The following is a 13372-nucleotide window of genomic DNA, read 5'->3' on the forward strand; positions in this document are numbered from 1 at the left end:
CCCCTGCGCAGGCTTCTCTTCCTCATAATAAGAACACTGAAATGCTCAAGCTGTTCCCAAATGCTGAAACTAAATGTCTGCAATCTAGAGCAATTAGCTCATGAAACGATTGGAAGCACTGGCGTCATTCCACGGCTTAAGAAATCTTCCCTGACGTAATGCCTTCTTTGGTAATATTGCATTTGCTGCGGAGACTTTAAAGTAAAGAGAATTGTTCTTCTACTCAGGTATGTTGACTTCTGTTTTGGGAAAATAAGACAAGGAAGTAGAAGGCAACATGCAGAAGAAAGGACTTGATACTTGATCTGAAGGCAGATCCACGGGTGGAAATTAAAATGTTTCTCCACCAGCCACAGTGGCTGTACAAGCAAATAAAATAAAATATACGATTTATTCTTAACTCTATGAAAACCAATTTACTGACAATACACATGTACGTATTCAGACTAATTTCACACAAGGCGTGGACACCTTAACAGGGGTGTAAAGCAATAAGTTCACTTGAGGTAATTTTTAACAGCAAATTTAATTCTTAAAATTCTTGCAATCATTTCTGATGTTGAAAAATTTCCACATTCAAACTACAACTCCCCCCGATAGTATTAAATTAAGATGTGTCTAGTGATTTAAAAAAAAAACATTTTTAAATGGTTTCAATAGCTGTTCTCTAACTGTTCCATTTGTTTTCCCTTACTTATTATGTTTTCTATTGAAATTCACAACTTTTCTTACTTTTACTAAAAACATTATTATTAATTCCACGGCCGTCATTATTCCTAGAGTTTTTCTGACTACCTGCTAGCTTAGCGTTAGCTTTCCCCACTCACTCACTCACTCACTCACTCACTCACTCACTCACTCACTCACTCACTCACTCACTCACTCACTCACTCACTCACTCACTCACTCCTGCCCTCTTGCCTCTTTGTGAACATGTTCACTCATTTTTACCGGGCAGCAGCAGCTAATCTGAACTCTTCCTCTATCTGTCCCTCGTCACGTCTACCTCATCCTCCTCCTCCAACGATAATATATCCTCAGAATCGCTAATTCTCCCTCCTTCTCTGCTCCAGCGGTCAAAGATTGTGCGGTAAACTTTTTCCGTTTTTTTCAATTTTCAGGGTTAGAGGCTACAACTCTTAGTAGCATTTCTATTTTTAAAGTTATTTCACCCAATGCTCGAGGGTTAAGGAACAACATTAAAAGAAAGGCAACTTTTTTATATATATTAAAAATTTTAAAGCAGATTTCTGTTTTATCCAAGAAACTCATTCAACTGCAAATGATACCAAATTCTGGAAAGGTCAGTGGGGGGACGAACTATGGCTGACACATGGCACTACTCAAACAACTTCAGTGGAGATGTATTATGTTCACTCTTAGATACATATGGACATTTTGCTTTATTAGTTATATCAATAAATGAAGAAATTCTTTTGTTGGGTTCTACATATGGGTACAATACCAAAGCAGAAAATATGCAACTTTATGATAAATTTAGTACGGAGGTGAATTACTTATGTGGAAAATATCATAACATGAATATTATTATCGGTGGGGACTTCAATCTGACTCTTAATGATTCATTAAATAGATTTACTCCACAGCTTAATACAAATACACCAACCAGAAATCAATTCTTGATTTAAAGGAGCCTGTTTTGTTTTGTTTAATTCAACTTTGGAGCTATTTTCTTTTTTTTTTCTTTTTTTTGTCTCCATACATCAGTCAGGCCAAAGGTTGACATAAAGTTTTCTAGGACTGATTTAATAGCTGATGATATTAAGTCGGAGATTCTTCTAGCTCCCTTATCAGACCACAAGTTTATTTTAATTGGAAAATACTAAATTAAACCAGTATGGAAAAAATTAAATTACAGCTTACTGGAAACTCAACTCTCCACTGTTAGAAAATAAAACTGTGGAATAATTAATTATTAAACAAATAATTATAAAGTATTGGAATACAGCTTGCACTCAGAAGGAATTTAGTAAAAAGTGGGAACTCCTAAAATATGAACTTCGAAAAAGTTACATTTCCAAAGCTAAAGGCGTGTACATCAGATCCAGACAGAAATGGTTAGAAGAAGGAGGAAAAAAACTCTTCCTATTTTTTTGGATCAGAAAAACCCCCACTAAATCTCTAACAGTATTATGAAACTTCAAATCAATAATAATATCTGTGAAAACCCTGTTCAGATCTCTTCTTACTGTGAAACTTTTTCCAAGAACTTTATCAGTCAAGATGTACTGATGAAACTGTCTCACAATTTATTAAATTAGTAAAAACAATAAAGAAGAATGAGATTCCTTGATTACACTTGAAGACATCCAAAAGTCCATCAATAAATTACAGCTAAATAAATCACCGGGGACTGATGGCTTCAATGCAGAATTTTATAAAACGTTTTCAGAACAGCTGTCTCCATTTTTACATCAAGTTTATGTTGAAAGTTTGGATTCTGGATCACAATGACCCACCGTCTGATTACACTGATCCCTAAACCACAAAAAGACAAGCTTCTTCTGGATAACTGGCGGCCAATTACATTACTACAAAATGACTATAAAATTACTGCACGTTGTATTGCTACAAAAATTAATACTCTTGAAAGAGTGGTTGATGAAACTCAGCCTGGATTCATACCAGGTAGACATATAACTAATAATATTAGGCTTATCTTGGATCTGCTAGATTTAATAGATGGGGGTCGGTCACATATTATTTCTAGATTTTTTTTAAAGCCTTTGACACAGTTGAACATACATTTTTGTTTAAAGCATTAGAAGTATTAATTATTAATAGTATTAATCTTAATTAAAAGTTGTCAAATGTTATATAGGAATTGTAATGCATCTGTAAAATTGTCACATGGCTGCTCTAAAAGATTTGATTTGAAAAGAGGTCTGAGATGAGGATGCCCAATTCTCCCCATATCTATTCATTCTGGCCAGGCAAATTCTTTCCATTAAAATTAAGGAAAAAATAACAGGGATTAATGTTGCAAACAGAAATATGGTAATTTCCCAACTCGCTGATGACGCTGCACTTTTCCTACAGAATAAATGTGAAATAAAAAACTCCACTGAAATCATCAACGCCTTCTCCAAAGCGTCTGGTTTGACTCTAAATCTAAACAAATGTGAACTATTTTCCATGAAATCTCATTTAAAAGGCACATTCCTCAATATTCCTAGAAAAGACAAAGTTAAATATCTTGGAATCACAATGATTAAAGGTCAAAATTTAAGATCAATAGACAATTTTAACCACATAATTAAAATAGTTTAACAAAGATTTAATCTGTGGCTCCAGCGAGATTTTTCTCTTTTAGGACGTTCATTATAAGTCAAAGCTGAAGGCTTACCTAGACTCGTTTATCCGGCCCTTGCTCTTGATGTTCCCAAACAAATCAGCACCAATATTCATAAAATAAACTTTAGCTTTATATGGAAAAAAGAAATGCCATCTCATCAAGAGAAATATTCTAATGAATAAAGTAGAAAAAGCTGGAACTGAAGCCCTAGACTTCACATCATTCAAAATTAAATATTTTAAAAAAATCTTCTAAAAAACACAAACTCTGTATGGAATGCTATTCCCACTTACAACTTCGACAAAAATGGAGGATTAACTTTTCTTCTTAGATGCAATTACAGTATGCCTAAAATACCCCTAAAACTATCTACGTTTCATAAACAAATGCTGTTAAGCTGGTCACTTTTGTACAAACGCAATTTTTCTCTTCATAAATATTTTATCTGGAATAATGAAGACATTAAATACAAAAATAAGACAATCTTTTGTAGAAAATGGTTTGATAAGTGAATATTACTTGTAAGCCAATTATTAAATCCAAATGGTCATTTATTATCCTATTCTGATTTTATGTTACTTTTCCAATTTCCTGTCACCCCTAAAGAACATGCTGTTGCGTTTGACGCAATCCCCAGTGAGTCATTAAAGCTTTTATCATCTTTACCTGCAGGTCAAATTCACTCAATGCCAAATTTTGATCCAAACTCCATTAATGTTGATTATGACTGCCCCCTTTTTAAGTAAGAAAACAACCAATAAAATGCTAAGAAATATTCTACTAGGAGATGTTGTTTTTTCACCAGCTTGTATATTTTATCGGTCCAGCATTTTTGAAAATATAAATTGGAAGTGGACTTGGATGCTCATAAAAAAAAAAAACTTAATAAACAACAAAATAAGAGAAATTTCTTATAAAATTATTCATAATGTTTATCCGGTTAAAGCATTTTTGCTAAAAAGATATAAACGGGATTTGGACCCTATGTGTACCTTTTGTAAAAATAAAGAAGAAAAGCTTGTTCATCTTTTTTGGGATTGTAATTATACCAAAATATTCTGGAGAGATGTGTAAAAAAAATTTTTCCATCAAAAAAATCTCAATATTACTTTGACAGATACGGATGTTTTGTTTGGGATGGAGAAATGTGAACTTGTCAAAACAGAATTTTTAGATGTTAAATTTTTTATTATTTATGGTAAATATCATATTCACCCCTCCAAAAATTTACAACAAAACCCTAATTTCCAGATTTTATTATCTTCCATTAATATCTATATAGAATCCTTAAAAATCATCTCAAATGCTAAAGCCATTCAAATCATAACCGCCCCTAAAGAACTGCAACCCTGGAGCACCGATTTGATTTTGACATTGCAAAATAATTGTTCTGTGTTCTGTAAAGCCCTTTGATGTTGTATCTGTTTCTAATTATTAATGTTCTGTGTTGTTCTTATATGTTCTTTGCTTGCAATTAAAAAAAAATGAAAAAAGAAGAGAAAAATTTACTTTCCCCAAAGGCCAGTAACTGAAAGATGGACCACTGGTTCTAAATTAATCTAAAAAATAACTAAAAACTAGAAAGTGTGCATTTCCTATGAAAATGCAAGTGTGAATGCTGAATGTTCAATGATGAAAACGGCAAAAGCGTTTGAATCCGACCTGAGACAGGAACTGTGAAACACAACAGACATTTTACATTGTAATTCTCAATTCTGCCACAGGATGAAGCGGTTTCCCCGTGGGTGAAAATTTCATAAAAAGCTGAATATTATAAAAAAAATATGAAGGTTATGAATACCAAGAGTTATAGCCGGCATTAGGAGAGCAAGCCGAGTAGTAAATAAAAGTTGGATGGTGAAAATAGCATAAAGTGTGCGGGAGAAGAAGCGCGGCGAAATTTACGGAGCAACCAGAGAAGTGGAACTCAATAGTGTGAATGAATGTCTACAGCATTCACACTAATAAAAATGGGAAGGGCGGTAAAGTGGAGGGACCGATGGTTCCCTGGCCCAACTTGTTCTGGTGAACCTGCACAAATCACTTCCAGTCCAGACTTTTAGGGAAAATGTATTTAGTGCCCACAGATTCTATTTTTTTCATAGTGCATGCTCACTGTGTGCTATTATTACTCTAGCAACAGTTGCCATGCTGCTGACAATGATGTCATCAGCATGACTTCAAATGATGTCTATGTCACGAGGGCCTTCTAAGGATGCCTTTGTGATGTCATAAAGTCCATGACATCACCAACTGATCAGTTAATTCTCTGGTCAGGCGGCACAAAATTCATTTGGATATTTTGGACAGCTCAGTAAAGATGACTGACGAAAGCTACCAAAGTGATGTTTATGTGCGACCTAAGGTCTCTTTCTGGAACAAACTGAAACAGACTTGCTCAAACAAAGTCCATCCGGGTCAAATAACCCCAGATTATCGGAAGAGGAAATTTCTTAGTCTACTCCTGTGGCAAGTCATTGAAAAAGTGGCAGACGGACCAACTCTGCATCTTGTCAGAGAAACCTTTTGCGAACAACACAGCAAAGTTCTGCTTTTACTGTTGAGAAAAACAGGAGAGGTAAATGTGAACGTACTCTCAGAAGTCTCAGACGAACTCAGTGAAAGGATTTTCCAAAGTCTGGCTAGAGATGAATTTCACTTCGCTTCTGGACTTACCTTAATTGCCCTTCTTGATTACCCAGATGGACATGCCGTTATTGTGAAAAAATTCAAACGTCACCTGGAGAATCCTGTTCCCCCAAGGAAAATGTTCACACATACAAAAAGAAAGATCAGAAAGACTTTATTTCCTAATGAGGACTTGTATTCAGACGAAAATTGCCTGAGTGAGGATTATACTCAGGCAGACATGGATCCTGAAAAATTTTTGAGGGACGCGAACGAGATGGATTTTAAACGGGGTACCGAAGATGAAAGGAGACATATGGTGGAAAAGATTCTTTGGCGATTGATATACAAGTCTAGTCATAGATCTAGATATGCCACTTACAAAATGAAGCACACCGACCCTGTTCTTAAAAAGCTGGCTCCAAAACTCTGGGAAGAGGTAAAGGACATAGATTTTGTCTTTTATGAGGAGATGGAAAGAAAACTCTGCCAAGACATCTTACAACTTCTCTGCGGCAATGACAATGTAGTTAGAGAATTGCTGTTTAACATGATAAAAAGTGGCAACCCAATAGTTTTTTACAAGCTGACACAGTCTTTCAGAATGACTCTGAGACGTCCTAGAAAAATTCATCTTCAGAAAGACAATCTTAGAAAGGCATTGAAGTGGATTCAACATGGTGCCTGTTGTGGAGACGACTCAGACGTTCAGACTCAACAACACTTTAACAGTGGACCAGACGTTGAGCCAGCCTCCGAGTCAGGACCGACCTCCGAGTCAGAATGGACCTCTGAGTCAGAATGGACCTCTGAGTCAGACTGGACCTCCGAGTCAGGATGGACCTCGGAGACAGAATGGACCTCTGAATCAGGATGGACCTCCGAGTCAGACTGGACCTCCGAGTCAGACTGGACCTCCGAGTCAGGACAGGGATATGAGTCAGGACCGACCTACAAGTCGGCACCAATCGGCACCTGCCACCGAGTCCCTCTGAGTTGGGACCGGCCTCTAAATCTCCCTGAGTCAGAATCGTCTGAGTCGGAATCGTCTGAGTTGGAATCGTCCGAGTTGGAATCGTCCTCCCAATAGGCACCTTCCTCTGAGTTGGGACCTGCCTCTGAGGCGGGACCGGCCTCCATGTCGGGACCGTCCTCCAAATTGGGACCGGCATCTGAGTCCCTCTGAGTCGGAAGGAGTTGAAGAAGACAGAAACGTTCCACTATTCCCTCTGATAAAAATGGTGGGTGAATGAAATCCAAACCTTTTATGGTTCCTGAGATATCAACATTTGTCTGGAAGCATTGTTTAGCATGGTGACTGCAAAAAACATGCAGCACGAGAAAACAAATGTCAAAAGCTCAAATTATTCCCAGTCAGGACCGACCTCCGAGTCAGAATGGACCTCCGAGTCAAGATTGACCTCCGAATCAGGATGGACCTCCGAGTCGAGATGGACCTCCGGATAAGGATGGACCTCCGAATCAGGATGGATCTCCGAGTCGAGATGGACCTCCTAATCAGGATGGACCTCTGAGTCAGAATGGACCTCCGAATCAGGATGGACCTCTGAGTCAGAATGGACCTCCGAATCAGGATGGACCTCTGAGTCAGAATGAACCTCAGACTCAGGATGGACCTCTGAGACAGAATGAACCTCAGACTCAGGATGGACCTCTGAGTCAGGATAGACCTCCGAGTCAAGATGGACCTCCGAATCAGGATGGACCTCCGAGTCAAGATGGACCTCAGAATCTGGATGGACCTCCAAGTCAGAATGGACCTCTGAGTCGAGATGGACCTCCGAATCAGGATGGACCTCCAAGTTGAGATGGACCTCCGAATCAGGATGGACCTCTGAGTCAGAATGGACCTCTGAATCAGGATGGACCTCTGAGTCAGAATGGACCTCCGAATCAGGATGGATCTCTGAGTCAGAAAGGGCCTCCGACTCAGGATGGACCTCTGAGTCAGAATGGACCTCCGAAACAGGATGGACCTCCAAGTCAGGACAGGGATCTGAGTCAGGACCGACCTCCAAGTCAGCACCAATCGACACAGGCTACCAAGTCCCTCTGAGTTGGGACCGGCCTCTGAATCCCCCTAAGTCGGAATCGCCTGAGTCGGAAACGTCTGATTCTGTCTCCCCCCCACACTAGACCCCCACCAATTTGCATACAGGCAGAACAGGAGCACAGAGGATGCAGTCTCCATAGCGCTGCACTCTGTCCTTTCTCACCTGGACAGCAAGAACACTTACGCCAGACTGCTGTTCTTAGATTTTAGTTCAGCATTTAACACTGTCATCCCATCACAATTCATTACCAAACTCACAGACGTCAGCATCAGTTTACTCATGTGCAACTGGTTGCTCGACTTCCTGACCAGTCGACCTCAACATGTTCAACTGGACAACCACTTCTCATTCACCATCATCATAAACACCGGAGTGCCACAAGGCTGTGTGATGAGTCCCTTCCTCTACTCCCTCTTCACCTACGACTGCAGACCTGTCCACAGCTCTAACGCCATCATCAAGTTTGCAGATGACACCATGGTGATCGGCTTCATCAAAGATAATGATGAGGCCAATTACAGGGAGGAGGTAGACCTTCTGGCTGAGTGGTGCGACAAAAACAACCTGCAGCTGAATACCGAGAAGATGAAGGAGCTTATTGTGGACTTCAGGAGGAACACTGACCTACATCCACCCATCCATATTAAGGGGATAGTGGTGGAGCGTGTGGACACCTTTAAGTTCCTGGGAGTCCACATCTCCGAGGACCTGACTTGGACGACCAGCTGCTCCAAACTCATCAAGAAGGCGCATCAGCGTCTCTTCTTCGTGAGGACCCTGAGGAAGAACCACCTGTCCTCAGAGAGCCTCACGAACTTCTACTGCTGTGGAGAGCATCCTCACCAACTGTATAACAACTTGGTACTGGAACTGCTCTGTCTCCGACCGGAAGGCGCTGCAGAGGGTGGTGAAAACTACCCCGTATATCACCGGGGCACCGCTCCCTGCCATCAAGGACATCTTCAGGAAGGGGTGTTTGAAAAGGACTGGGAAAATCACAAAGGACTTCACTCACCCAGCACACACACTCTTTTCCCTCCTGCCCTCTGGGAGGCATTACAGAAGCCTACGGACCAGAACCACCAGGCACCGGCACAGCTTCTTTCCCACAGCTGTCACGCTTTTTAACGCCTCCTGACATAAAACATAAACTATAAGGACTGTACTCCCCTATCCTCTCATACAACAATAACACATGGACTATCCTCACACACACATACACACCCCCACGCACACGCCCACACACACACACACGCCCACACACACACCACGGACTGTTTTCCTCACACACATATACAATCTGTAATCTTATCTGCCACTATTTATCTTGTATTATAAACCCACTAATACATATACAACCCATTTCCTAACATTCTTGTATATTCTGTGCATATAGCTCCCATATTTATATTTATATTTAGTCTTGTACACCTGTAAATAAATATTTATATCCTGTATAGCACTTCTGGATAGATGCAAACTACATATCGTTGCTTGTACTTGTGACAGTGCAATGACAATAAAGTTGAATTCTATTCTATTCTATTTGTCCGGAAGCATCGTTTAGCACGGTGACTGCAAAAAACATGCATCACGAAAAAAACCAATGTCAAAAGCTCAAATTATTCCCAGGTGTTAAACAGCATAAAAGTTGTTTAACTACCCAACTTCAAAATGGCCACTGCCTTGTTTCCTCCATGACAGCCCTGAAACTGGATGATTGATTGCCATTAATAGGCAGGACCTAAAACATCCACTGTGAAACCCAAAGGACATTTTACACTGTAATTCTCAATTCTCCCACAGTTTCTCTCATGGGGTGAAAAATTCACCTCTAAGCAAGGGATGAGAAATTAACTTTCCTAGCAATTTATTTTCGTAAGCCGTTTAATTCACCATGCTGCCCTGGGAAGAAGCCAATGGATACACCCACTGAATAACTGGTAGAACTTTACGGCTTTTGTTTAACTTTTACTTTTTAGGTTTGTCTTTATTATTCATTGGGAATATACACAGCTATATGTCTTTCAACCTACTTGCAGTCATTGTTTTAACATTTAATATCCTCTGCAGCTGGGAATATCCTTCAGAGTTTAATAGAGGCAAAAGATCTTTACTATACTATCAGTTGTTAAACAGTCATATTTTTGAATTGAATATGATTTTAAGGAGTGAAATCAAGAGCCAGAGTAGACGTAAAATAAATCTGCAGTCCTAAATGCCACATGGCTTCGGTCGGTGTTTGTTCTGGTTCGGGCGACACGGGAAATATGCTAATTAAACACTAATTAGCCTGTTTCCTGTGCGGTTCTTCCTCCCTTAGATGTCGGCCCCAGCTCTGTTGGATGCCAATTTTTAGGATCTAAAACCAAAAGTTAGACTCATCCGCCTCTTAATTAGACTTGTAATTAGGTTATTTAATAAAATATATTTCTAGTTTCTGAAACCTCTTTTTATTTCTCAGAGAAATTCGGAACACAAAAATGTTGACGTATGTCGATCCAGAAGCCTTTAAGCATCTCCCGAACCTCAAGTACCTGTAAGTATTCTCAGAGGTTACTTCCACATTCTAATGGTACTAAAACTGAAAACATTGCTTAGATGTTTTTAAAAAGTGGCGTTCTGTACAGTTCCTATTAGTATTCAGAGCAGTCTAACTTTGGAGAAACAGAGATACGTTCTGACTGGAAATAGCCATCTCAAAGCAACTCCTTTCTAAAATATCAGATCAGTTCAATCAAACACTGTTTGTTTTTAATGCACTGATTTTTTTATATACCCGTTTTTACACTTCAGGTTTGCAGTCCAAAAAAAATAATTCCAGAATTAAAGAATCTTTTTAAATGAGACATGAAATAAATGACTTTTGACTTTTTGAATGAAATGAACAAGAGAGGGGAGTCATGGAATATTAATCTATGATGATAACAATCTCAAAACTGTAGATAGTTTACCTCCAGCGTGTATATCTTAAATGAAGCAAATATATATATGTGTATATAAATATATATATTTCTATATATATATATATATATATATATATATATATATATATATATATACACATATATATGTATATACATATATATACATATATATATGTATACATATATACATATATATATACACATATATACATATATACATATATATGTATATGTATATATGTATACATATATATACATACATATATATGTATATATATACATATATAGATATATATGTATATATGTATATATATGTATACATATATATATATATATATATATATATATGTATATATATATATATATATATATATATATATATATATATATATATATATATATATATATATATTTGAATGTGTTTCCTAATTGCTGTCAGTTGTGCTACATTTTAAAGGCATAATTCAGCAATAAAAACTTGCGATCAGAAGAGTTTATGTCTCTATTTTTGCACTTTGTATTATTAACTTTGTTTGTCACTTTTTGTAATTCAGGGGGATTCTGAATACTGGCCTGACTTTCTTCCCTGCTTTAAACAACATCCACTCAAACGACATGAACTTCATACTGTAAGTTTTGTTTTACAGTCAACAACAGCTAACTATGTATGTAACTATGTCAGTTCCAGAAAGTCAGGTGTTAAGCAGGACGATTCATACACACCATGTTTTCATAGTGAGTAACTGGCAAAAAGGTTGTTACCATCAGTTTCTGCTTTACATCAAAAGAAAAGTATCAAGTCTTTGTAAAAGAGTCAGTTTTTTTGTTTATAATATAGATATTTCAGAGTTCTGAGAAGGTACTTTGTACGTTGTAACTTTAACCAGTAAATTAGAGACTTGTGTACCTAAATTATATGTTTTATTATGACCCCAAAATCTCTGGGACATGTCAGTGTGTAACGTTTTTGTTTCTGAAACTCTGTCAAGAAGCCCAATATGTATCAAAATTCGGTCACAGAGTGACGTAGTGCGACTTTGGAACTTAGCTCAAACATCTCAGAAGGTTCTCCTTGACAATTCTTCTACCGTCACTGGTACAGGTCGGATGAAGCTGGAGTTGCGTCTCCATTTGCATCTGTGTCCTGGAATGTTGCCTCCAGTCCCACTACCCTCATGCTTTTTGATAAATAAACTGCAGTTCCTCCTTCGTTGTCCGAATCTAATTGCCTGATGCAACTCTTCCTCTTATTTGTTGCATATTTCATTTTCTCTCTGTTCTTTTCATCTCGTTTGCAGGGAAATTGTTAATCATCCCTCCATTACCGAGATCCCCGCCAACTCATTCCAGGGCATCACCAGCGAGTTTCTGACAGTGTGAGACATTTGCACGCCACCAACAGCAACTATATGTCCAAACATCTATATTAGAAAAAAAATATGCAGAAAAAGCCCTGCAAAACCAATCTAAATACGTAGATAAGATAAATACTTAAGGAACATTACCTCTAAATCCAGCCAAATCCTTAAGATTGAAGAAACGTGCAGCTTGACATCACATTAAAATCATTTTCTCACATGAATGCCGACAACATATACAAGTACACAGACGTTCGCTCGTGTTCACGTGTGTGAGTGTACAAGTGTGTGGGAAGTGAGCTAAATGTTTGGTGTAAAAGCCACAAAATTACACAGACGGTTTTACTCCAAAGTGAGAAATAAGTCGATTCCTCTAAGCTCGGCTGGTAAAGACGAGACGGAGCGACGAGGCAGATGGAAAGAATTTACATCCAAGAACATTTATTATGCCACCTTCAATGGGGTTTTTTTTAATATGGAGCTTCTTTTTGTCCAGAATGCTGTACGGAAATGGCTTCAGAGAGATACGGCATCACGCTTTTAACGGGACAAAGCTGGATCAAGTGTGAGTATTTACATCATTGTCTAACAGGGTAACAGTTTTAATTTGCTTTGTATTTCTTCTCGTATTCATTTATATGAATCAGTTTTAGGGACTTTCTTTTTATAAGCAGTTATAAACACTCCAATGTCTGTTTGATAAATTCAAGCCTTATTTACAAGTGAACAAAGGTTTAGGTCTAATGTTGCAGTTGTGTATCTGTAGCTAGATCTGAAAACCGCTGTTAGCAGATGCTCTTCATCCAGTCCGATTGAGCTTTAGCTATTTTTAAGTAAAAAAACTGGGAACAAATTATGTCACCTAACATGTAAACCGGTAGACCCGAACAGTGGAGCTTCAGCTATTCACGGTTTCGTTTTCGCGGATTCACCTATTTGCAAATTTTTCTGTGGAACGTAACGCCAAATGATTGGCGGAAAATCCAGCAAATTTGATTGCGAATGTTTTTTTGTAGAAGTTATGCAAGATCTTCTAAATGAAATGCAGCTTGGAAAGCTTTAATACCA

The 13372-nt window shown here is 38.1% G+C and overlaps 1 protein-coding gene across 6 annotated transcripts in view; it reads left to right on the plus strand.

Annotated features, from left to right (window-relative positions):
* Positions 1-13372, plus strand: part of tshr (thyroid stimulating hormone receptor) — a 41068-nt gene that overhangs the window by 17587 nt on the left and 10109 nt on the right. For 5 of the 6 annotated variants that reach the window (XM_044106681.1, XM_044106682.1, XM_044106680.1 and 2 more), the window contains 4 exons: positions 10484-10558; positions 11501-11575; positions 12245-12322; positions 12801-12869. In XM_044106681.1, coding sequence (XP_043962616.1) covers positions 10484-10558; positions 11501-11575; positions 12245-12322; positions 12801-12869 — 297 coding nt within the window. Of the gene's footprint in view, positions 1-9545; positions 9963-10483; positions 10559-11500; positions 11576-12244; positions 12323-12800; positions 12870-13372 lie in introns of those variants that run through there. The other variant, XM_044106685.1, reaches the window with a different exon arrangement.

Source organism: Gambusia affinis, linkage group LG22, assembly GCF_019740435.1.
Source record: "Gambusia affinis linkage group LG22, SWU_Gaff_1.0, whole genome shotgun sequence".
In the NCBI taxonomy this organism is placed as follows: domain Eukaryota; kingdom Metazoa; phylum Chordata; class Actinopteri; order Cyprinodontiformes; family Poeciliidae; genus Gambusia; species Gambusia affinis.